Raw genomic sequence first — 24,567 nt, forward strand, 5'->3', positions numbered from 1 at the left:
GGAACCAAACCCAGGGAGGAGTTGATGCCAGATCAAATTCGTACAAGGAAGAGGGATAAGTAAACCCAACTCACTGCAGCAACAATCCCTGCACAGAGCATACCAAAACCCAAGCGGGGGGTCAAACGGGGCCCAAACCCCCCAAGTCAGTACCTCCCCCACCCCGGGAACCTCCACGCCAGGACCTGGGGCCGAGCAATCCTCCAAACCCTCCGCCTCAAAAGAAAAGGCAGAAGCCGCGAGAAAAGCTGGAACAAAGGGGGCCCACCGGTCAGACCCAGAAGCACCGGTTGGAGGAATGGCCTCGAATATCTTCGTCGCCACCTCGGAAGGGGCATCCTCCGAAACGATCAGAGTCTCTCCAACCAAACCCTGCCCTGACTCCAAAACCCTCAGATGCTTTGGAGCCGGAAGCAGAAGGAATGGGGGGGGGGGGGGGGGAAGAAGAGAAGGAACAGGACGAACAACAGCAGGGAAAGGACCAGGGGCGTGGATGAAACCAAAGTTGAGGAGACTAACACCCCCTAAGTCTGGGCCCCTATAACCAAAATGGGGCAGCCTCGGGGCATCTAGGTGAGCAACCAACCAAATGTGCTGCAGCATCCTAAAACGCCCATGCAACGCCAAAGCTGTCTGCACCCGAATATCTTGATCAGTGGATTGGGTAAACTGGAATACAAACAAGCAACACCACTCGCTGGACTCTGGGTCAAATGTGTCACCGACCCAACACGCAGCATGACTGAGGCAGAACATGTGATTGTCACCCTGAGACAAGCCAAAATGGCTTGAGCAACCCTCAAACTTGTACAAAGTGAGATGGGACCCAGGGGGACACATCCATTGGACCACTGAGCCCCAGCGGGGGTTTCCAGGGCACTTAGACGCTCTGCTAAGGGAAGCCCAGGGATGGTACTGCTAAACGATGCCCGAAACTACCGAGCGAACTTACTACTGTAATTGCTGAACCCCTGGGAAGTGTACACATACGGGGACCTAGAGGAGGACCACCAAGAATACAGAATGATAAATCAACAACACCGCGGGGCAGACCATCCACCATGCAGAAAATAAAAAGAAAAGAAAAGAAAAACCCTGCACGTGTAAAACGTCATTAGGCAGAACAGAGCCGGGCGCTGTATTATGGTGAAAACAAGCTGCACAGTACCTTGCGCCCCTACCAGTGACAAAGCTACCTACTACCCAGAGGTAAACAGGAGTGCATGAAACACTCCAGCTGACACCAAGGACAGGCAATCACCGAGCAGCAAAAGACCACGGTGGAGGTAGATCCCGAGCGATTTGTGGAAGAAAATCTTAAGCCACAAAGGCAGTACTTACAAGGTACCTAGAGAAGAGAACCCTAGCACATGCAGCCCGAGTACTGGTGAAATTACTCCTGGCTCGTACACGACCACAGGACAGGGCCACACCATAAGGCACAGCACTGGAACAAGTCTGGAGCCAGAGTCGTGCGACTGCCAGGTCTCACATCAGCCACAGAACTGAAGGTGTGGATAGCCAGAGTGGGGGTCTTGGGCTCCCCCTTCCCCCTCCTAGGGAGGGGGGAGGGAGCTGTGCAGACAGCGGCGTGGTGACGGTTGTGATGTCATGCTCGTTTGCTCGTTTTTCGTTTGCGGGAGTTCTGTCCAACAGATTGGCTTTCAGTATCAATGTTTTAACCAGATAGGATTTGTTTTGAGGCACCTACCTTTCTGGGTGCCTGGCCCGGTCGATGGCAAACATAGAATGCTTCCAACCACATGGGGGGATTCTATAGGCCATTGCTCCTCATGCCTCTCTGAGGGAGCCAGGTTCTAGCTCGTGGTCCCCAGTTGGCCTAGAATTCCATGTGCATTGACTAATGCCAGGGTCTAATACATTCATATCAGCCCGGATAGCTCCGGGGAGCCGAAGGGGCTTTCCCCAGAAATGCAAGCAATGTTGGTATGTCTAGCTTAGTTAAATTACTGCTGATACAGTACTAGTTATAAATATTATTTAACTAATTATATGGCAAAGAAATATTGCATATATTCAACATTTCAGATTATTGCACATATTTAATGCCAACTTACTGTGGCAATCAGTTTAAAAACAATGCAAGTCGAAACTCAAACTATAAAACAAATCGCTCCCTGTATATAATACTGTACAGTACTATGATCAAGAGTTGAATATAAAAATGTATCATAACTGTTCATCATAAACCTGATCATGCAGAGTGGTAAACCCTTCCCTTTCCCCCCCAAGGACCACAACAAATTAAAACAGGTTTTCTGTCAAAGAAAAATGTTCTAGTTGCCCCAGAGTTCAAAGTGTGAAATTATTGTAAAAAGTAACTCATCCTTACCCTATCCCCAACATTTGAATAAAATCAATGAACATCTGCCATATTCAAAAGTGACAATTTTGGGGACATTGTTCCTATGTTCAGGGGATAGCTTCAAAAATTTAGAAAGACTAAAACCCTTGTTTTGAATAAAAAAAATTTTGCACACATAGCATCATGACCCCTTCCCTTGCACAATGACAAGGACACATTCTGTTGATTGACGGTTGAGAGGCGGGACCAAAGAGCCAGAACTCAACCCCCGCAAGCACAACTAGGTGAGTACAACTAGGCGAGTACATTCTCACACCTAAAACCAATGATGCTCTTGAGGCATCCACTATAAAAAAAAAAAAAAAAAAAAAAAAAAAAAAAGTTATTTTACTGTCCATGTCACATTTTTGTAACAATGAAATTTTGTATACCAAAAACCTAAGTATAGAACAGTGTACAGCCAAGAACAATTATTATGCATAAACATTTACCTATCACTATCGTGATATTTATTTAATTTTTTTAGTTAATTCTTTTTAAATATAATGGTGCAATCATTTTCAAATATTTTAGTGCCAAAAAATATAAATGTACAACAATAAACAACCACGCAAATGCATTATTATTATTATCAATATTTGTGTTTAGTACTCATCTCCTTGCAGCATTATATTCATAACAACATTCACATGTACTAAACTATTTATTATGCCATATGATAAGAGATGTAGGTTGCAAATGGTTTCTTGTCCCATTGACATGGACAAGAGAACTGTTAGGCTTATTGAGGTTCCCCTTAGGTCAATGAATAACCTTCACCAGGATGCAACCTGACAACAGTTACCCAACTCCTAGGTTACTATTTATTACTAAGCAGATGCATAAGGTGTGAGGAAACGTGCTCAAACATCTCCATCTTGTGCTGGAATCCAATTTGGAACCTCTTGGTTTTGAACCAACTCTGGATTGGGGGCTTGGTGGTACAGTAATGCAAGTGTGTTGTGCTGTACTATTCATAAAAAAAAAAACTTCATACTATTCTTGTCATCCATATTTTTCAATGGTAGGCACCCTTTTTTTTTTTTTAAGGGGGAGTGGGTTATGGTGTTAAATGCTGCAAATGCATGACTTTGTTAAATGTTCAGTTAACAGGTTTAAGCCCTTATTATTTCTTAAGGCCATGTATACTTTCTAAGCAGACTAAAACGTTCTAAAACTGGAAAAAGTCATTAAGATGACTAGCCATTGAATCCAAAAGATAATTTCCACCCCTGCAATTCTACCACTATAGATTTTTATATACTACAGTATATTCATTAGAGCATTAAATGCCCTTGAGATTTCCTAAATGTTAAATAGATTTGTATGTACTGTGCATTAATTATAAATATTTTATTCACAATGACTTGCATTTTCCACATCATGTATCAAATAGAATATAAAGGGGTGATGCCAGTACATGAAGGCAGCATCCATACAAGTCTCCAAGGCCTTAAATCTAGGGGGTTGCCAAAGCAATGTCAAAATTATTGTGTGTTATTTAAGAATTTGGATATCCTAAATATATTTTCAAGACTGTTAAATTTTCATGACTACTGTACATACATTTGATGATTTAAACATGCAGAAAGAATGCACTTGACATTTTACAGCAAATATCAATTAAAGAATCATAGAATATCAATAAATATCACCCACTTACCCAGCAGACTGTAAATGCATATGAAGGTGATGAAGGTCATGGGTGAAGCCTGGCAGAAACCTTAGAGCATACAGCACTGAGTTCAGGAAGCAGGTATTACCCATATTAGCCAGAGGGCAGACTCCAGCCACACGGCCCCCTCCGTACACGCCATCTCCCAATCCACTCCCTGAACCAGCTGATGACTGGGAGGAACCCCCTGCTGTACGTCTTCCACTGCTGGTGGTTGCATTTCTCCCTAGACTCATCTTTCGCAACATGGGTGGTGTCTGTCAACAGAAGCATATATGTGAGTCAAAAGACTACATGACAATTTAAGGCAGTTTTATAATGACAGTACAGTACTGGTACGCATTTATTTTATATTTATTTGTTGACTACATTATTTATTTTTGTATTATTATTTTCTACCACAGTCGTGGCCACACATTTACAATGCTAAACAGCATACTGTATATACATTTCCTTCTGTCCTCCATGGACAGGGTTAGCGATCTGTTAAACATATAATTCAGTGATTTATTGAACAATGAACCACAGAAGGTGACTGTAGTGCTTTTAAAATGCTAAGCTAACCTACAAACATAAATACACAGATTTACGTCTGTCCTACATTAACAGTGTTCGAGGTGTCTTTTTACACAGTGTCATTAATGTGTGTTTACAAAGGAGAACTGCAATTCTGACCAGTTTCCACATACTTGTATACAAATACACACACACATTCATATATACACATATACCAACACATATCCACATATATATAAACATATACCTACACATATCCAAATATATATACTGTACATACATACTCCTATGTCTCTCCTACTTTGACAGGGTAAGATAGCTTCTACAGAAACTAGTGTGATATTAAACACTTAACCACTGAAGGTGATTATGATGCTTTTACAAGCTCAGGTTATAGGTACATGCATTGTATAACAGAGGTATTACATATTGTAGAGGTACAATACATTGTTTTAGTTACTAGGGTCTAAACCTTTTATGTCATCTTTCCTCTTCATACTCAACAGTTTTAAGGAGTTTGCCAATGGCTATATTATCATTAAATATTAGGCTATCACAAGCTGAATCACTATTTCTTTGGTATCTAAAAAAAATAAGTCAATGAATAATAGTTTTAAGTTAAACTTTTTCAGTAGTGAGGAAAAAGAATCAGATCTTTTTGTTTAAGTAGGTTTTTCAAATAATAAGTTAAACAATTGTAAAGAATATGGAAATATCATTACATGATTATAAGAAACTGGTGGTGAAAATGAAAATTTCCCATAAATGGTTGCCAATAGAATGTGGGAATACTGTATTGTATTGAGTCAAACATCATGGAACACTTTTATATTCAAAGTGTTTGCATGATTTTGTTTACTTTCCACAAATGGATTTGATGTAGCCTACCTTATTCCTATCGTCAGTATCACTGGTACTGGAGGTACGAAAACGGTGACTGGTGCGAGGTTCAGGAGCTGGTGAAATGTCTGAATTAAGCGTGCGTTTCCGATTCTGACGCAATGAGAGACGAGATTTTCCTCCTTCTTGAACTGAACCTTCACCCATGTTATCCAGAGCAGTCATGGCTGCAGGTATTAGAAAAGAGAGAAAGAGAGAGAGATGCTAGTTAACATTAAAACAAGTTTCTCATATTCTGACCATATGAACTGTGTATCTTGATGGTTAAAATGTAATTTGATTATTGTATCCAAAGATATACTACAGCATAAATATAAATAGACAAGTTTAAACATTTATATTAGTAATCAAAACATTTGAAGAAGCTGTCATGGATGGATGGCAAACCTCAAAATACTAAATGATATATTTTTCAACATTTTTGTTTAAAGTAATATTCACATTAGATGATGATACTTCCACAAATAATGGATCAGGAAATGATAAAACTCTTTTTATAAGTGTAATGATTCTACATACCACTTTTTAGTGTGAAAGATGAATTAATAAGTATCTGTAACAATATTTCTCTACATAGCTCTACTATTTTCTTCTAGGCCTCTCCATCGCATCACAATGGAAAATGGGGTTATGATGAATATCCTATTTAGCACTGCACAACATCGAAAGATATGCTATAGAGATAAGAAAGATGAGCTCTAAGAGATAGCCAAGAAATTGGCCATGACTACAAACTAACATATGACAAGCCACAAATGTGTTATGCATGGAGGGAATAAAGTAGCATCACAAAAAAGTAATGTAACCCTAAAAATCCAAAGGAAAAAATTCAAAATCAAGTATTTTTGTGGTTTCGTTTAACAGGTGTAAGAAAGTGCCCCTCGTCTGGGGCTCTTTCTGCTAATGTCCGTGATTGAAGGAACTAATGTTATCTTGAGGTTATCTTGAGATGATTTCAGGGCTTTAGTGTCCCCGTAGCCCGGTACTCGACCAGGCCTCCACCCCCAGGAAGCAGCCTGTGACAGCTGACTAACTCCCAGGTACCATCTTCATATTTACGAATGATCTCTTGTTTTTGCTCTATGGTCATCCTTACATGGGTTTTCATATGTTGAACCTTACCACTGACTTTCTTGGGACCCATGACATGATATATAATAATTACTTTTATGTTCAAAAAGCAAAAAATCACCACAAAAACGGAATTTCTTATAGGCGTGAACGTCACTAAGCGGGCAGCTGTAGTAAACTAAGGTAAGTCGGCCCATGTGACAGGGAACCACGCGCTCGGTCGACCCGAATATGTACCAACAAATATCGTTAGTCGACGACATCATCGTATGCCGAGTCACATTTTTCGATCAAATTTAATATCTCTGGTGAATTTTTATTTTTATCAAAATAATGCACAAAATGATGGTTTTAAACTATTGATGTCCAGAGAAGCACAACTTTACCCAAAGTTTTATGGTGCTCTTTATTTTGGGTGAATGCAGAGTACAGTACAGTATTAAGTTCAGTTACACAGGAATGTCTTATTTTTAACAGTATGGTACAGCATAGTATGTAAACTGTGGTGACTCATTGTGACATCATGCACTAATCAAACACAGTAACTACAGACATCCTTTTTATCTTGAGTCTGTATGCATCAGGTTTGGGGAGAATGCACAGTATGCAGTAACATGTTATCACATATCCAAATATTAGTGCAATAACCCCATTAACCTGCATCTGAATATCATCTTTAAACTTAGCAGCAAACTCCACGACAACCAACAAAAGAACAAATGAACAAGTGTAGTGTTCATGATAACCAATCAATGTATCAACAGTTTATAATAAAGTAGCAACTATGAAACAATATAATAAAGTAGCAACTATGAAACAATATAATAAAGTAGCAACTATGAAACAATGTTACTAAAGAAGCAAAACTACTGTACATCCATCATTCAATTATTTGTTTAAAAGGTATCTGTGCCAAGAACCTGTAACAGCTTGGTTACAGTACAGTACATCCCACCTAAAGTTGAACCTATCTATAAAAGCTCCCTTTATACAATGGACCAAATACACACACTGTATTTTCCACCCAGAATTTGGATTTCTTATAGAAAAATTGAATTCTGGAAGAGGGGGAGTCACTGAGATCTGGATTGTTGGTTCATCACACAATTTCTACCCAATATTTTTTTCTTATTTTTGTTAATCTTGAATATTTATTTGTAAATATTAATTAAAATAATGCATTTATATTTTATAACTTTTTGCTAAACTTGTTCTGTACTATAAATTATATAAAAGAGTTTGTTCATGTGTATATTTTTTTCAAGACATCCAGCTCCAGTGAGGGCACACATACAGACGTGCTTTCCTTGTGTAAGTGTGAGCTGACTTCTTGTTACTCAAGCATTTATACTGGCTTTTCTTCTTATATACTGTATCATTATTTACAAATAGAAACCATGTTGTGCAGCATTAGTTGCTGTACCAGACAAGAACAAGAGGAACTTCCTCACCATGAATTAGAAATGTGAGTGTGATGTGACTGATGAGGCCAGATGGCAGGCAGACACTATAGCACTGGTATTAGGGCTATTTCTGACCAAAATAAAACAAAGGAAGTTTGAACCAAAAACAAAAACCAGTTTGTGAACCAACTGGAAAATAGTACAGTAGTAGTAGAAAGGGAAGTGACAAAATATTGGAACCCCCTCTAAGCATGAAGATTTAGATGATGCTGTTTATTAATAATTTTTGCAGCACTGTAGCCTAGGGGTGGGTATTGGTAGTAAACAATTACAGTCTGTAGCCGAGCAATGGGCATTAACCATAGGCATTGTTGCCCCTATGCTACAAAAAGTGAACAAATTCATTTTTGTATTTTTTGTGCATAATTATTAATGTATTGTGTCTATGCTTAAACATGTATCACTTTCTATAAAAATAAATCCAGAAAATGTTGTGATAAATAGCCAAAAATGGCTAAATTTATGGAAATCTGGATTTAATGCAAATCCAGATCAGGTCTGGAATTAAATAATCTAGATTTTGGAAGTTGCATTTGATATAAATGTAATACCCAAATGCTTGAAAAAGTAGTTGGAGGACACAGTAAGTCTCCCACTACTCGCTGGTGCAGTATAGCACTAACTTGCACTTAATTAATTAATAAGACTACACTGTTACACACACACACACTGCATTACACTGCTAGGTTGTGACAAACTGGGAAGGGGTGAGGCCCAGACATTAACAAGCAGAGGTTAAGCACAGAGCAGGCATTCTCTGACATACTACCAGTCATCCCAGTAGTCAAGGAGTGACCCTAGGGAGTGACCCCAAGTGCCAGGGAGTGACAAAAAGCCTAGGGAGGGATCAAACGAGTTTGTGATCCCAGAGACCTGAAAATGCCGAGACACTCACCTGAAGCGGGGAAGTCATAGAGGCAGTGTGAGGACTATCTAAGACCGTAGCTGCCACAGGAGCCGCTACAGGAGCAGCTACAAGAGCTGCTACAGGAGTCGCCGCAGGAACAGCTACATGAGTCGCCCCAGGAACCGCCGACGCCACACTCCACCTTTAAAACTGGGTGTAGAGAGTGTAAGTGGGTGTGGTGTAGGTGGATAAGGGTATTGGCCTGGTGTAGAAGTGGGTGTGTGGATCTCAGCGCCCCGGGAGACCAAGCATCACTGCCTCTGCTGCCTGTCTCTTCGTTTGTTTTGATACTAATTTCGGAAGGATACGACATTCATAAATTTTTATTCGAATAAGTTTTACAGATCAATTACATTTAGGAAGCTCAGAGAGAGTAAAGGTCTATATATACAGTAATAGAATAATTCGTATAAATAATACAGTATATATAAATGCTTATCTGAAGTCTGATGCAATATTTTGTATAACAGGGAAAGCATGTGGAACATTCACGAGTGACATTGTAATTGTCTGAATGAATTAGAGTATCCATACCTGCAGCAGGTAACTGCGGGGAGTGTCTCCCAACAGTGAGTACTACAGTAGTAAAGTCTGCAAACAAGACCTAGTTAACACACTCAAGTTAATATACTGCAGGCGAGTGCCCTATCAATGACTTTATTTACCTGAATTTACCTGAGGGTCACCAGAGTGTTAGTGACCACGACGGGGACAGGAAGCCGGTGGCTTCTCAACGATCGCATCCTCCTTCCAGTTTTATTGAGGATTTTTTTCCAACTCGATTTTGAACTGGGTTAGTCCCAGCTCCATGAGTTTATTTACTTCAATTTTAATTGAATTACCTGAGAGCCACTAACACTTTAGAGGTCTCGACGAGGACAGGAAGCAGGCGACTTCTCAAAGGTCTCCTCATTTGTCCTGATGATTTTTTTTCAAGTTGGATTTTAAAATTCAACAGTGTTTTGGCGTTTACGACTTGGGCAGGTAGGCGGTTCCATGGGTTAATAACCCTGAGGGTGAAAAGGCATCCCCTGTTCTCAGTCCTACAGTGTGGCTTGTTGAGCTTGAAGCCGTTGCTCCATGCTTGTATTACATCTGACCTTTTGAAGAAATTGTCCGATACAAATTGTTCAGTATTTAAAAGCTTTGATTGGATCCGCCCTGTCGTTTGCAGTGTTGTTAGCCTTGTGGCCCTCAACCGTTCCTCGTACGTGAGTTGACTTACCTCTGGAATGATTTTTGTTGCCCGGTGTTGCACTTCCTCCAGAGCAGTTCAGTCCTTCTGAAGATGAGGTCTCTATGCTTGGATACAGTAATCCAAATGGGGGCGCACTAGAGATTTATACAGTTGAATCACTACCTTGTTTAACTTGAAAGTCAAAGGTACGCTTGATTATTCCAAGGGTTTGGTTATTTTTTTTTTACTCCTGCTGCTCCTACCTGTTGTGCAACTTTCAGTGAATGGTGGATTTTTACTTAAGAATCCTTTCCTTCATCAATCTGCTGTAATGTAATGTTATGTAATCAAACCCTTAGAATAGTCAAACGAATCTTAGACTTCAAGCAAAAGAAGGTATAGTTATTCATTTGTAGACATCTATGGTGTGACCCCATTTGGACTATTGTATCCAATCATGGATATTTAGGAGGACAGATCTGCTTTGGAGAAATTACAACACCGGATGACAAAAATCATTCTTGAATTAAATCAACTCTCATACAAGGAACGGTTATGGGCTACAGGGTTAAGAACACTGCAAACCAGGCATGGCAAGGTGGATCTCAGCGAAGCTTTTAAAATACTAACAGTTTGGAGGATATTGATCCAGACAGCTTCTTCAAAAGGTCAGATGGAACGAAAACAAGGAGCAACGGTTGAGCAAGGAGCTCAACAAGCCACAATGTAGGATTGAAAATAGGAGATGCTTTTTCACCTATAGGGTTATAAGCCCATGGAGCCGCCTACCCGCCGAAGCCGTATATGCCGAAACGCTGCTCCAATTCAAAATCCAGCCCGATAAAATCATCAGGACAAATAAGACGACCTTTGTCAATTCGGCTTCCTGTCCTCGCCCAGACACTGGGAATATTTGCACTTGGATTTACCTGAGAGCCATTAACACTAGTGGCCTCGACGAGGACAGGAAGCCGGCGGCTTGTCGAAGGTCGAATTTGCCTTGATGATCTTTTTCAGTTGTACTTCAAAAGTTAAAACAGTTTGGGAATTTACGGCTTCAGTGGGTAGGTGATTCCCTGGGTTAATAGCCAGGGAATGTGGATGAAAAAGCATCTCCTGTTCTCAGTCCTACATTGTGCAGATGGTGGCCCTCCCGTAAATTTGAAGTAGCACAGTAATCAACGTCATCGGCTCACTCCCAAGGATACCTGGTTCGATACCTAATCGAGACATGGACGGTTGAGCTCGTTTCTTTCACCTGATTCAACTGTTCACTTAGCAGTAAATAGGTACCTGGGAGGTAGGTAACGGTTGTGTAGTAGATCAAGTAGCTACTGACGTTCCCCAGAGCTGGGGAAAGTCAGTAGCTACTTGATCTATCTATCGGGGGACCTCAATAAGAACTACTGGCAGGCTTCCTCGCCCCGACCTCTAGAAACACACTAACAAAGTCATCCTCTGACACTGGGATCTCTTAGATAAACTCATGCGACGCCGCGTACTACTCACAACTACCACAAGTAACAAGTTAACTTGTCCATACAAATAAATGGGGATGTTATGAAAAATTAATGGATACCCAGCAAGCAAGTACCCACACACGCACACACACACACAGTGTGTGTGTGTGTGTGTGTGTGTGCGCGCGCGTGTGTGTGTGTGTGCGTGTGTGTGTTTGTGTGTGTGTGGGGCCTGGTAGCCTGGTGGATAGCGCGCAGGACTCGTAATTCTGTGGCGCGGGTTCGATTCCCGCACGAGGCAGAAACAAATGGGCAAAGTTTCTTTCACCCTGAATGCCCCTGTTACCTAGCAGTAAATAGGTACCTGGGAGTTAGTCAGCTGTCACGGGCTGCTTCCTGGGGTGTATGTGTGTGGTGTGGAAAACAAAAGTAGTTGATTGACAGTTGAGAGGCGGGCCGAAAGTGTCTCACGTCACTGGGAGACAGAAGAGTTAGAGGGGACATGATCACCACATACAAGATTCTCAGAGGAACTGATAAGGTAGATAAGGACAGGTTATTTACCACAAGGGGCACACGCACTAGGGGACACAGGTGGAAATTGAGTGCCCAAATGAGTCATAGAGACGTTAGAAAGAAGTTTTTCAGTGTCGAGTAGTAGACAAATGGAATGCATTAGGCAGTGATGTGGTGGAGGCTGATAGAGCCCAGTAGGCTCAGGAACCTGTACATTAGTTGATTGACAGTTGAGAGGCGGGACCAAAGAGCCAGAGCTCAACCCCCGCAAGCACAATTAGGTGAGTACACATACACACACACACAGGAAGCAGCCCGTAACAGCTGTCTAACTCCCTATTTACTGCAAGGTAACAGGGGTATTAGGGCTCTGCGAAATTGTCTCTGCCGGCGCCAGGGATCGAACCCAGGCCACAGGATTAAGAGTCCCGCGTTTTTTTTTTTTTTTTTTTTTTTTTTTTTTGCAGGGAAATTCCTGCGCGGGGCCCTAAGTCCCGCACGCTGGCCATTCAGCTACCAGCCCTTTGTGTGGATTGCATCCTGACGATTGTCAGGAAAGTTGACCTGGGGGGGGGAGTCCTCGATCATCCTAATAGGCTTAATGTCCCCGATATGTGAAAGTGTAACCATAATATCTTATCTTGAGATGATTTCGGGGCTTTTTAGTGTCCCCGCGGCCCGGTCCTCGACCAGGCCTCCACCCCCAGGAAGCAGCCCGTGACAGCTGACTAACACCCAGGTACCTATTTTACTGCTAGGTAACAGGGGCATAGGGTGAAAGAAACTCTGCCCATTGTTTCTCGCCGGCGCCAGGTATCGAACCCGGGAACACAGGATCACAAGTCCAGTGTGCTGTCCGCTCGGCCGACCGGGAAGCTTTGGGTATTAGAACAACGCTGAAATAAGGAGCAAAATGAAGAAAATGGATCGACAAACGGAGAGCGTAACCACGAGGAGTAAATGTCAGAATAATGGAGAATGTCACCTGGGGTTGGCTGAAGACTTATCTATCCGTGTCTACGGGGGGAGTGAGCTCTAGCTCTTTGTGCCCGCCTACTTGCCTTCTTACAGTATATCTCTTGCGTTACACTTATATATTCTGACGTTCAATGTCTTTTCTTGCTCTTAAAGTTGTAGATGGAGGTGACTTCCACACCTTTCAGTGCGTTTAGAGAAGATATTTATTCAGGTAAAGGTACACACGTTGAAAATAAGTTACAAACATAATGTCGGATTAATAGATAGAGCTGTACATACAATGCCTGAAGCCTCTAATACGCACAGCGTTTCGGGCAAGGTGTGGGAAATTTTTTTTGACTAAAACTTAATACTAATTGAGATCAAAAGCATATATTGAATTAAAAAATAAAAAGATAATGATAATAATTTCCTGATGGATAGAATAGCAGAAATTGCAACAGAACACCAGAAGGAACTTTAACTAAATAAACAGAAGATTGCAGTTTTCTGTAAGGTAATACATGGCAGATATCAGCACTTAGACAAGTTGCTCAATAATCAATAATGTTTGAAAATAACAAGATAGGTTGACATTTAGGAGGTAAGGTAGGTTACATGGAGTTTATTAGGTAGTGCTTAGATTTTCTTTTAAATTAGTTGAGAGAGTAACAGTCTTTGACATGATTGGGAAGGCACCATGGGTTCTGTTGCAGCATTCTAGGAAGCGTTTAAGGCCAGGATTGGCATTACAGTTCAGAGTTTTATAAAGATTTAAGTAGGGGGCTAAGTGCTGTCTGGGGGACAGAGTTTGTTATTGTTATAATAGCAGATTTGTGTTGGCTAATTAGAGGCCGTAGATGATTTTGGGTAGTAGAACCCCAAGCACAGTTACCATATTTGAGATAAGGATAGATGCAAAAGTAATAGAGCGTTACAAGGGCAGGGCGAGGTACATAATATCTGATCTTGGAAAGAATGCCAACTGTTTTAGAGACTATTTTTGCTGAATGTTGAATGTGTCCCTGGATATTCAGCTTCTTATCGATGAGAACACCAAGGAATATGCCATCTACTTTGTTACTAATTTGGATATTGTTAATTCTTAGATTAATTTGATCTGAGGATTTATTAACAAACAACTGGTATCAACTAGTGAAACCAGTTTCACTAGTTGACTACCTATACGAGTATTTCCTTACATCCCCTTCGGATAATTTGTTTTCTACCGTCCGCATGTATTCTCTTGTCCTACTTTCTCTCAATTTGAAGAGGCTGCCCTTGTCCACTTTGTCTATTTCCCTAGAATCTTGTATGTTGTGATTATATCCCTTTTGTTTCTTCTGTCTTATAGGTTTGTGAGAATTAGTTCCATTAGCCTATCCTCACAGCTGTCCCCTCTTTAGCTCTGGTGCCAATATTGTTGTGAACCTCAGTACTTCAAAATTTTGTTTATGCTGTTTAATTAAGCGGTTCATTGTGGCCAATAATCATCGTGTGAGCCGCGGCTGGTTACGATATAATATAATGGGACAACTGGCTGGCAATATTTGTGCAGTTTGTTTAGTTTAGTTCATTTATTATGCACCTCATACCCAGCTTGTGGGCGGTAGTGGTAAGGGTTACAGAGGCACATAATGGGCTCAGGGACTGAACCCCACAATTCATTTAGCTAAGCAAGTTAACAGCTGTTTTCACATCAATATATTTATGACAGATCACCAGCAAACTCTTGAATAAGAGGCCGTTCTGGGCGTGTCTTCGTTGCCATGGTAACATGCAAACATGCATGCGAGGGTTACTCTAAGGGCATTATATCATTATATAATAATGCCTTCGCATACCTAAAATACGTTAATTGTGTATAAATCTCTTGAAAGATCTTAAACAAATCCTTGTGTCTATATGTTCCATAAAAAAGGAGCGATGGATAGTATGCATAATGAAGCAGAATCCCGAGCCGTTGACAGGGACTTGGACGTGGTGCGCGTCCTGTGTTTACTAGTTGTAACACCAGTCACAAGCACCGTGGCCGGACTCTTCCCTCGCCCGTCACCAGTATCATGTGCTTTCTCCCCAAGAGGTCAGACTCTTTGCGAATCAAGAGTGTGTGGGGGAGGGGCTTAGTGAGTCAAGAGGCGAAGTGTTTAGTGAGTTAAGGAGTGGAGCGCTTATAGTGAGTCAAGAGGAGCGTTTAACAAGTCAAGAGGTGGATGCCTCTTATGAGGCATATGGAAAATAGGTACTTATTATGATGTTTTGTAGATTCAGCGACTCTGAACAAAAAGGTCCAAGTAGCACGGGCTACGGTGAGCCCGTAGTGGACTTTATATATATATATATATATATATATATACCCATAATATATACATGTATAACCATATGTGTATATATATATACATATAAACCATATATAACCCATAAACCTGAAAGTAAACACATTGGTGACGCTTCGGTCCGTCCTGATTCATTATCAAGTTGTGTACCTGTTCTTTTCTTTGTGCAGGAGGTGGGCATGATGCCTGGTTGGGTCGTGTTTATTCCCATAATATTGGTATACTGCTCGGTGGTGGCGACGTGGGTCATACGCAGGGTGGCCAGGCTCGAGCCCCTCCCAGGCACGCTGCACCAGCCACAGCCCTCACACTATACTAACCTCCAGCCTCAAGACCAAGTCTACTGCAGCGACCACCATCACCACGCCAAGGAGAAGACAGAGTAAAGCCTTTCATCACTACTAACACGCACAACATTCCAAAGTAACCAACTGGTATCATATGTTGCCAGTTGCAGCCCAGACAGTTAAGATACGTTGCGCATCTTCTGACGACGTTCCCAACTAAAGGAAGTGAAATTAGTGAATTTTAGTAAAGACATCAAGAGGTGGCAAGCGTGCAAGAGGAGAGAGGCGCATCACAGCCTTCACAACCTGGCGATAACGACAAGGGACCATGTCTCAGGAGAGAGTGTCGTCCCTCCTGAGACGCTACGACCTCTCTGTGAGTATGATGCTGCCAACCACACGACCTAGCATGCTACCAGGGCTTCTTGACGGCTCATACTCGGCTGGCACGGTCACCTCATATGTACATATACGCAATAAATCAACTAATCAACAGACGCAGTAGTATACCATGAAGAAGAAATATGGTTACCTTGTTGAAGGTAACCAGGAACGTTACCCTGCATTCTCATTTGTCGGTAGGAGACTGTCGTCCCAAACGATCTCAATATATAGGCAAGACGACCACATATATCTCAAGGCAGGAGAGAGAGAGATGCTGCGTCATCATCACCTGATGATGGTGATGCAAGACTCTATGAAAGATCTCAATATTTCGCTACACAACATCTATCACCAGACATATTCTTACCAGCAACACTAAAATAATCGACAGTTACAGTGACGAATATCAGACATAACATAAGCACTTTACACGAAACACTCATCCAATTGTCAACAACAAACTTACACTTAGATATGTCGTACCATCAAAAAGACCAAGACAGAACTGCCAGTTTATACCGAACTTGTTGCCTCAGACGACCAATGAGAATGCAGGATAAACTTTCACTGTCTAGTCGACAGTATAAATCACATCACCTCTTTTGAGTGATTGATAAGAGATTAAGCCACCCAAGAGGTGGCATGGGCATGAATAGCCCGTAAAGCTCTGTTCATACCTGATGTAATATATACAGCTGCCTTTGCCGATTAGTAAGTTACTTTTACCACATGATCCTGGTTAATGTTGAAGTAGTTAGGCTTACGGTGGATCTGTGGTATAAGTAATTCAGTTGATTAAATTGATGGCATATATTTTGTTTGGTTAAAACAGTTAGCAGTCTCCGTGGTGTAGTGGTAAGACACTCGCCTGGCGTTCCGCGAGCGCTATGTCATGGGTTCGTATCCTGGCCGGGGAGGATTTACTGGGCGCAATTCCTTAACTGTAGCCTCTGTTTAACGCAACAGTAAAATGTGTACTTGGATGAAAAAAACGATTCTTCGCGGCAGGGGATCGTATTCCAGGGACCTGCCCGAAACGCTACGCGTACTAGTGGCTGTACATGAATGTAACAACTCTTGTATATATCTCAAAAAAAAAAAAAAAAAAAAAAAAAAAAAAAAAAAAAAAAAAAACTTTAAGTATGCAAGTTCCTAAACTTATTTAGGAATGCTTAAAGGTATATTTCAACCTTATTTTCAATCATGAGTGATGAATAATGTCATGAATCATGGACGTATAACGAGGTGGAGTGGAAACATGTTCCCGCGACATGACTGGTGTTGGTGTGGCGGCAGGTGGAGACGCTGGACTACCAGTACGTGGAGGAGTGTCAAGACCCCCGCACCTTGGAGAGCATCCTAAGAGTGCTACGATCTGGCGAGGAGGGATCTTATCCTCATCTTCTCAGGTGAGCAGGAGGGGTCTTATTCTCATCTTCCCAGGTGAGCAGGAGGGGGTCTTATCCTCATCTTCTCAGGTGAGCAGGAGGGGTCTTATCCTCATCTTCTCAGGTGAGCAGGAGGGGGCCCTGTCCTCATCTTCTTAGGTGAGCAGGAGGGGTCTTATCCTCATCTTCTCAGGTGAGCAGGGGTCTTATCCTCATCTACCCAGGTGAGGAGGAGCCCTGTCCTCATCTACCCAGGTGAGGAGGGGCCCCTGTCCTCATCTACCCAGGTGAGGAGGGGCCCCTGTCCTCATCTACCCAGGTGAGGAGGGGCCCCTGTCCTCATCTATCCAGGTGAGGAGGGGCCCCTGTCCTCATCTACCCAGGTGAGGAGGGGCCCCTGTCCTCATCTACCCAGGTGAGGAGGGGCCCCTGTCCTCATCTACCCAGGTGAGGAGGGGCCCCTGTCCTCATCTACCCAGGTGAGGAGGGGCCCCTGTCCTCATCTACCCAGGTGAGGAGGGGCCCTGTCCTCATTTACCCTGGTGAGGAGGGGCCCCTGTTCTCATCTACCCAGGTGAGGAGGGGCCACTGTCCTCATCTACCCTGGTGAGGAGGGGCCCCTGTCCTCATCTACACAGGTGAGAAGGGGTCCCTGTCCTCATCTACCCAGGTGAGGAGGGGCCCCTGTCCTCATCTACCCAGGTGAGGAGGGGCCCCTGTCCTCATCTACCCAGGTGAGGAGGGGCCCCTGTCCTCATCTACCCAGGTGAGGAGGGGCCCCTGTCCTCATCTACCCAGGTGAGGAGGGGCCCTGTCCTCATCTACCCAGGTGAGGAGGGGCCTCTGTCCTCATCTACCCAGGTGAGGAGGGGCCCCTGTCCTCATCTACCCAGGTGAGGGGCCCCCTGTCCTCATCTATCCAGGTGAGGAGGGGCCCCCTGTCCTCATCTACCCAGGTGAGGAGGGGCCCCTGTCCTTATCTACCCAAGTGAGGAGGGGCCCTGTCCTCATCTACCCAGGTGAGGAGGGGCCCCCTGTCATCTACCGAGGTGAGCAGGAAGGGGCCCTGTCCTCATCTACCCAGGTGAGGAGGAGGGGGGGCCCTGTCCCTCATCTACCCAGGTGAGGAGGAGGGGCCCTGTCCTCATCTACCCGGGACAGGTAGATGAAGACAGGTTGTGTAGCGCTTCCCTGACTTCTGACATTTGTTTATCTTTCCCCAGTGTTTCCACCTGTTGAGTGAGCAATATTTGTCTACATTAACCTGTTGTGGAAAGATAATGTGCCTGCGAGCTCCGTGTCTGGCCCCCAGGTACACGGAGCAGCGTCTAGCCACGGTGCACCCCGGGAGCCGTGTCCTGCACCCCACCAGTCAACCCGTGCGCCCGCAGCACCTCTCCTCACAACAGTGAGTGCCTACATTACCCTGCCACATCTAGTTATAGTAAATAATAATGTTAAATGTTTCGCAAGACCAATCTTAATATTGAAGAATTAGAGAACCAGTACCTATGGATCTCTTTTATTAAATGCAAAATGAAATTAAATAAATCATACTAAATGAACTGTAAATTAATAATAATTCTCGAGCCGTCTCCCTACACAATTTTTGGGAGAGTAAATTTATATAATATGCATATACATGTGTATAAAATATTAAATCAGAAGAATAATCAAAAGTTCTAACTCCAAAAATAATACGGAAACAGCTTAGCTGTTAGAGATGATAGTAACGTATCCAGCAACTACGTCACGGCCAACTGGTCCGAGCAGGCGACCACTAAGGACACGTGATCGTGCTGGCGGAATATCGTCTCTCTTGCCCATAAATCCACGCTGAAAGGCGAATTACATTTAATTTCTACCCCAAACCTTCAATTAATGCAATAAACCAAGAAATATGAATAAGTTTGAACGTCCACTCTCGTAGGTTATGTTGTTATCGTACGTCGTCACGGCATACCACGTAACAGAACTCGTAAAAATTGGCCAACTAAATAAGTCTATGGTACTTATGTCTGCCGAACGTGGCGTTCGTAAATGATGGAAGCTGTGGGATCGATCGGGAGCTCCTTAGTAGTCGGATGCTATAGAAATAGAGCGATGAAGAACGCTCAGCTTCACCACGGCCATAATTTCTAGGGATGATGAGACGCTTCTACGCCTTAATTAAATGAACTCAATAGCACTACACTAAGTGTTAGTAGTCTTAGTAAATTATAATGCCTAGTACAAGAATTATCTCTTAACGTACTAGGTGTTAGTAATTTCCAACAACACCACTCTCTCAGACCTACACACGCCCACACCTTCACTCTCTCAGACCTACACACGCCCACACCTTCACTTTCTCAGACCTACACACGCCCACACCTTCACTCTCTCAGACCTACACATGTCCACACCTTCACTTGGAGATGCATATAGGTAGATCAATTGGTGATGTATATAGGTAGATCATTATAGGTGATGTATATAGGTAGATCAATTGGTGATGTATATAGGTAGATCAATTGGTGAAGTATATAGGTAGATCACTATAGGTGATGAGAGAAACAAATTCGTATCGTGAGCTATAATGTAAGAGGTGACCTCTTCAGGCGCTCTACTGGCATGGAAGGAAATGTTAATATAATTGGTGTTGCTAAAGTGTTGTAGGCACATGTGGCGTGTTGGAGGTAAATGATATTGATGCTGGATGAATAGCCACATGATGTTGTTAACTGACACAAAGAGAATATCATAGTCTAGTTTTCAGTATTCTTAACTGTTGCATATTCCTTGAGTGTGTTGATACGGTGCGTTGCCCAACCACTTGGGCTGGACGGTAGAGTGACGGTCTAGCTTCATGCAGGTCGTCCAAGTGGTTGGGAACTATTCCTCTCCCCACACCACTCCCTTCCTAAATCCTTATCCTGATCCCTTCCAAATGTAATGGCTTGGCGCTTTCCTCCGATAATTCCCTTGCCCGTCTATGAGCAGGTTAGCGTCCCTGGAGGCAGAGATGGCGGCGTGGGCGAGTGAGATCAGAGCGCAGGAGGAGGAACTCATTAGGCTACAGTTTATCAGGGCTCCTCTCCCTCCCGTCAGGGGCTCTGTGACAACAGGTAATGCTGCTGATTACTAGTCTAATACAAGCTCCCCCCCTTAAGATCAAAGATCAAAAGCTTACCCTTTATCCCCAATTGCTGGTGGATTGAAGACAAAGAGTGGACAAGAAAGATGCTAGAATAATATGGGGCAACAAGCTGGGTTTTGCAGTTTCATTCTTTGTCCTCTTACTGTGTTACATAGCCTTCCCGGCTAGGTGCCTTCTTTTGATAATTACTTACTTGGCCCCTTACTATTTCTTATATGGTAATTAAGCGCGCAAAATGCTACCAACAGTGTAGAGAAACTGAGATAAACTAAACGCTTCGCCTGTAAGGGGTTATATCAGCTCAAGAGAGATATACGCAAGAGTAGTGCTTATGAAGGGACAATAAAGTGGATGGATGAGGTCAATAATTAAGGTGAGGGTTTATGTATTACAATTTATATTTATGGAATATTAAATTAGCAAGAGGAGTGGCGATGTTATATTGACTTATTCTGGTTGATGGCTGCAGACTGCGCACTCTCTCTTAACTTTTGTTTTCTTTGGTGGTGGTAAGTTCAGCGCTTCAGCTTGATGAGATATGTCGGCTCTGGGTCCTGTGCGGCCTGATCGTAAGTGTGACGTAAGCATTATTGGTGTTATCGACACAGCTGACATATTTATTTCGTAAATCCTAGCAGCCAAGCATCATTTTTTTTTTACTCTACGTATAGCCTGTGATAGTTGTGACAAAGTATATACAGATGAAGCATTTTGAAACTTCGTGGCAAATACGTACGAAAATATGTTAACCGTGTCGACAATCCTAGCAAGGTTTGTGTTGGGTTCTGCTTGGTTAGGTGACCTAAGGTTATAAAAGACTATTTAGGATTTGTTAAGTAAGGCAGTTCAGAGTTGTGAGAAATATTAAAAAGACAAGTGTGTCATAGTGTTGTACCCTGAAATTGACAACACTAGTGGCACCTCGTTATTTTCCTGCCTTAGTAATTATTTCTGCATGTTTCCTGGTCTAATACACAGATTTCGTTATTGGTTAGGTTATCCAAATCCAAAGGATTGGGCTTCAAGGGCCGATATCTTACAAAACTGCTAAAATACCATCCTTCTAGTTTGATACGATAGTCGTACTGGCTTAGTGCTTTCTCCTGATAATTACCTTACCTATCTGTACACCACAGGTGCCTGTAAGTTTAGTCTGGAGCATCAGCAGAACATCCTCACTCATCAGTAATGTAAAGTTTGATCATTCCAGAACGGGTTCAGAGGTGCACGGGGTTAGTGTTCAGTAATGGTTGTGTTGTTATAGCAGCCCATCCTTCTGTTGTGGTAGTACTTACAGTAACGATGAAGACCATAGTATATATACTGACGTACATCGCAACTAGAAAGTAGAAATCGGCACTATTGAGTTGGACAAACCGGAAAACTATTTTCTACTTGTGTTGCAAAGACAAACTAAACAAACCTAACCTAGCCTTACTAGGCCTAACGCATGATATCTGAGGCCTAATATAATACATATGTGCGCTATACTAGACCTAGGAACATTTAAGTTTGTTTTTTTTAGCTTCATTTTCCGACTCTATAAAGTGAACAGTACAAAGTTCTACTATCTAATTGTTTAGAACGGCAATCTTTGAACTATGTTACAAAAACTAGTGTGTAAACAGGAGGCTGGGTTGTGTTGCAGAAGGTGCGGCTGTGGGCGGCGGGGAGGCCAGTATGAAGACAGCAGCGCTCTCCACCGTCCACGTGGAGAACCTTCTGACTCAAGGGCGACTTCACTACCAGGCAGGCGACAACCTGCAGGCGTCGCTGTGCTACCAGAAGGTTTTGGCTAGCGACCCCCTAAATACAGATGCCCTCCGGGGCCTAGCGGCCCTTCAAGAACGGCCCAGAGTTGGGGAACCTCTGGTCCAGGAGATATCGTAGCTGCATCGCTGGAATCATTCCGTTGGTAACCTCCTGAGGGTTCCCTGATGCCGTGATATTTAGAGTAAGATTTCGTATATGTGCAACTTGTTCTACTGTGTAATGTCTGCACCAGTACCAGAACAAGGTGGTCCACTTGGAGTTTGGCCTCTGCGAACTAACCGCCGATAGGGGGTTTAGTCTGTAAAGCAAACTGATATAGTTGCTCCTCTCTTTGCTCTCAAACCATCCTCACAAAATACGAGTATTTACAACAACTGTTGGTTGAACGTACAAAAATAAACTTGTACCCAAAAAGTTCGTTTTTTTACTATTGTAATACTACAAATGCAGGCCACACAAGTGGACAAGTAACTTATTCACCTGTCCTGAGCCTAAAAATATAAGCTAAATAAGCAATGTTGGTTTCCCCTATACCGTTTTGAGGTCGAAATTATAAGAATTTTTCTAATTTATCAAAATAAGAACAAAATATTCCTTACGATGCTTTTGGAATTCCACAACTAAAAATATATCTCATATATTTAAATAAGTATGACATTTGTCTTGTGCAGTTTACAGCGACCAAAGTTAAACAATGGATCTTTTATAATAACTAAACCACAGTTCAGAAGGTGGAGAAGCCACAAAGTTTCAGTCCCTCCTGGACCATTATCAAGTCGTGTGATGATGATAATAATAATAATGGTCCAGGATAATGGATCCATCCTGAATAATGGTCGGGGACGGACCGAAACGTCGTCGCTTCTCCATCTTCTGAGCTAGAGTTTGGTCATCATTTCTTCAGCCACGTTATTGTGACTCATCGTCTGCAATGGCTGTTTTAGGCTGAACTTTTGTTGCTAAGTGTGGCGACAATTATAGATGTACAATTATTGTAATAAAACCTATACACGTATCTACGTATTAGGCACATGTAAGTCAACAATACAGCATGTATCATTACTGGCATAAACACAGATTTATTTATTTATTTATTTTACTTATATATATACAAGAAGGTACTTTGGGTCTGTGAGAGTATGATGTGTTTACATTCTTGTAAAGACACTAGTACGCACAGCGTTTCGGGCAGGTCCTTCATCTAATAGATAATATTAAGAAGGTAAATTCTTGCAAAATTTATAAAATGTTAACAGGTACACTGTAGGAAAAATTTGAGAGAGATTAATATATTACATTGATATTTATATAGATTACAGCACATTGATAGCTTTGATTGATAGCACTGATAACTTGATTGATAATTTGACAAAGATTAGTAGGCACAATAAAGCCATTTGATAGCATATATAAGATTACAGCAATGATTACAATGATAAAGTTGTATGGCTTAGGTACATATATATTGGGGGATTGGGTAGAACAAGACACAATGCGAGTTTAGAGCACTAGGTAAGAAACTATGAAGATGAAAATAGGTAATTTTTGTTTTTGAATAAGGTAAAAGTTGGACAGCTTTTCAATACGTTAGGGAGTGAGTTCCATTGACTAGGTCCCTTTATTTGCATAGAGTGTTTACACAGATGTTGCGTACAGTGCATGATGTAGACCAACCGTTAAAATGTTCTTTATATTCACCTATGTTAAGGGTGAATATATTATGACTCGCTCTGATGTAAAATTTGTTGGATTAAACACATTAAACTGTGACTATCCTATAGCCGTGTGTATCTCTATACCTTCTTACACCTATACCTTTTATATACCTTATATATATATATACCTTCTATATGGTGTGTATACTTTCTTACACCTACATCTCTTTTTAGGATGACAACTACTATGTCTTATCCAAATTTTCTTATGTATAAGAGCTAGAATAGTATATCGCACTTGACGTATAAATCCCACGAAGCCTAACAATGATATGCTAAAAAATCATACTAGGCTCTCAAAAAATTGACGTGATGTCGCGTTTTCTGTCCATGGGTCCTAGATTAGAGTAAGTTTGGGCAATTTATTGTACCATTTTGTGACGTGTGACGCTCGAGAGGACGGGCAGATTCTATACATCTCGCGTCATCATGAAATCTATCTCAGTATACATCTTACAGGAGCTATCTCTTGTATATTATGTCATTATAGTTACTATCCCATGTGTAATTCTTGAGGGGACTTTGTCGTCCATATCCG

General features: G+C 42.1%; 2 protein-coding genes across 3 annotated transcripts in view; one reads left to right on the plus strand and one right to left on the minus strand.

Annotated features, from left to right (window-relative positions):
- Positions 1-9,193, minus strand: part of LOC123774061 (uncharacterized) — a 34,329-nt gene extending 25,136 nt beyond the window's left edge. The window contains exons 1-3 of the mRNA XM_045768185.2: positions 8,886-9,193; positions 5,445-5,623; positions 4,029-4,297 (exon numbers count right to left, since the gene is read on the minus strand). Of these exons, the coding sequence (XP_045624141.1) occupies positions 4,029-4,297; positions 5,445-5,621 (446 nt within the window). The 5' untranslated portion in view covers positions 5,622-5,623; positions 8,886-9,193. The remainder of the gene's footprint in view (positions 1-4,028; positions 4,298-5,444; positions 5,624-8,885) is intronic.
- Positions 9,194-15,014: 5,821 nt separating this feature from the next.
- LOC123774060 (sperm-associated antigen 1) lies at positions 15,015-24,094 on the plus strand. Of its 2 annotated transcripts, none has more exons than XM_045768183.2 (6): positions 15,015-15,090; positions 15,514-16,006; positions 17,311-17,423; positions 18,715-18,810; positions 20,385-20,509; positions 22,190-24,094. In XM_045768183.2, the coding sequence occupies exons 2-6, from the start codon at positions 15,959-15,961 to the stop codon at positions 22,429-22,431; spliced, it is 624 nt and encodes a 207-aa protein (XP_045624139.1). In that variant the 5' UTR covers positions 15,015-15,090; positions 15,514-15,958; the 3' UTR covers positions 22,432-24,094. The 2 variants fall into 2 exon arrangements, with proteins under 2 accessions (XP_045624139.1, XP_045624138.1); XM_045768182.2 differs by having other exon boundaries at positions 15,024-15,249.
- The last annotated feature ends 473 nt before the right edge of the window (positions 24,095-24,567 follow it).

The sequence above is a fragment of the Procambarus clarkii genome, chromosome 91 (genome assembly GCF_040958095.1).
Source record: "Procambarus clarkii isolate CNS0578487 chromosome 91, FALCON_Pclarkii_2.0, whole genome shotgun sequence".
Lineage (NCBI taxonomy): Eukaryota > Metazoa > Arthropoda > Malacostraca > Decapoda > Cambaridae > Procambarus > Procambarus clarkii.

Excerpts from the sequence above, each read along its gene's own strand:
- LOC123774060 (XM_045768183.2), top strand. The coding sequence starts at position 15,959 with ATGTCTCAGGAGAGAGTGTCGTCCCTCCTGAGACGCTACGACCTCTCT. Across the intron at positions 17,424-18,714 it reads TCTTATCCTCATCTTCTCAG|GTACACGGAGCAGCGTCTAG; the intron begins GTGAGCAGGAGG and ends TCTGGCCCCCAG. Across the intron at positions 18,811-20,384 it reads CAGCACCTCTCCTCACAACA|GTTAGCGTCCCTGGAGGCAG; the intron begins GTGAGTGCCTAC and ends GTCTATGAGCAG.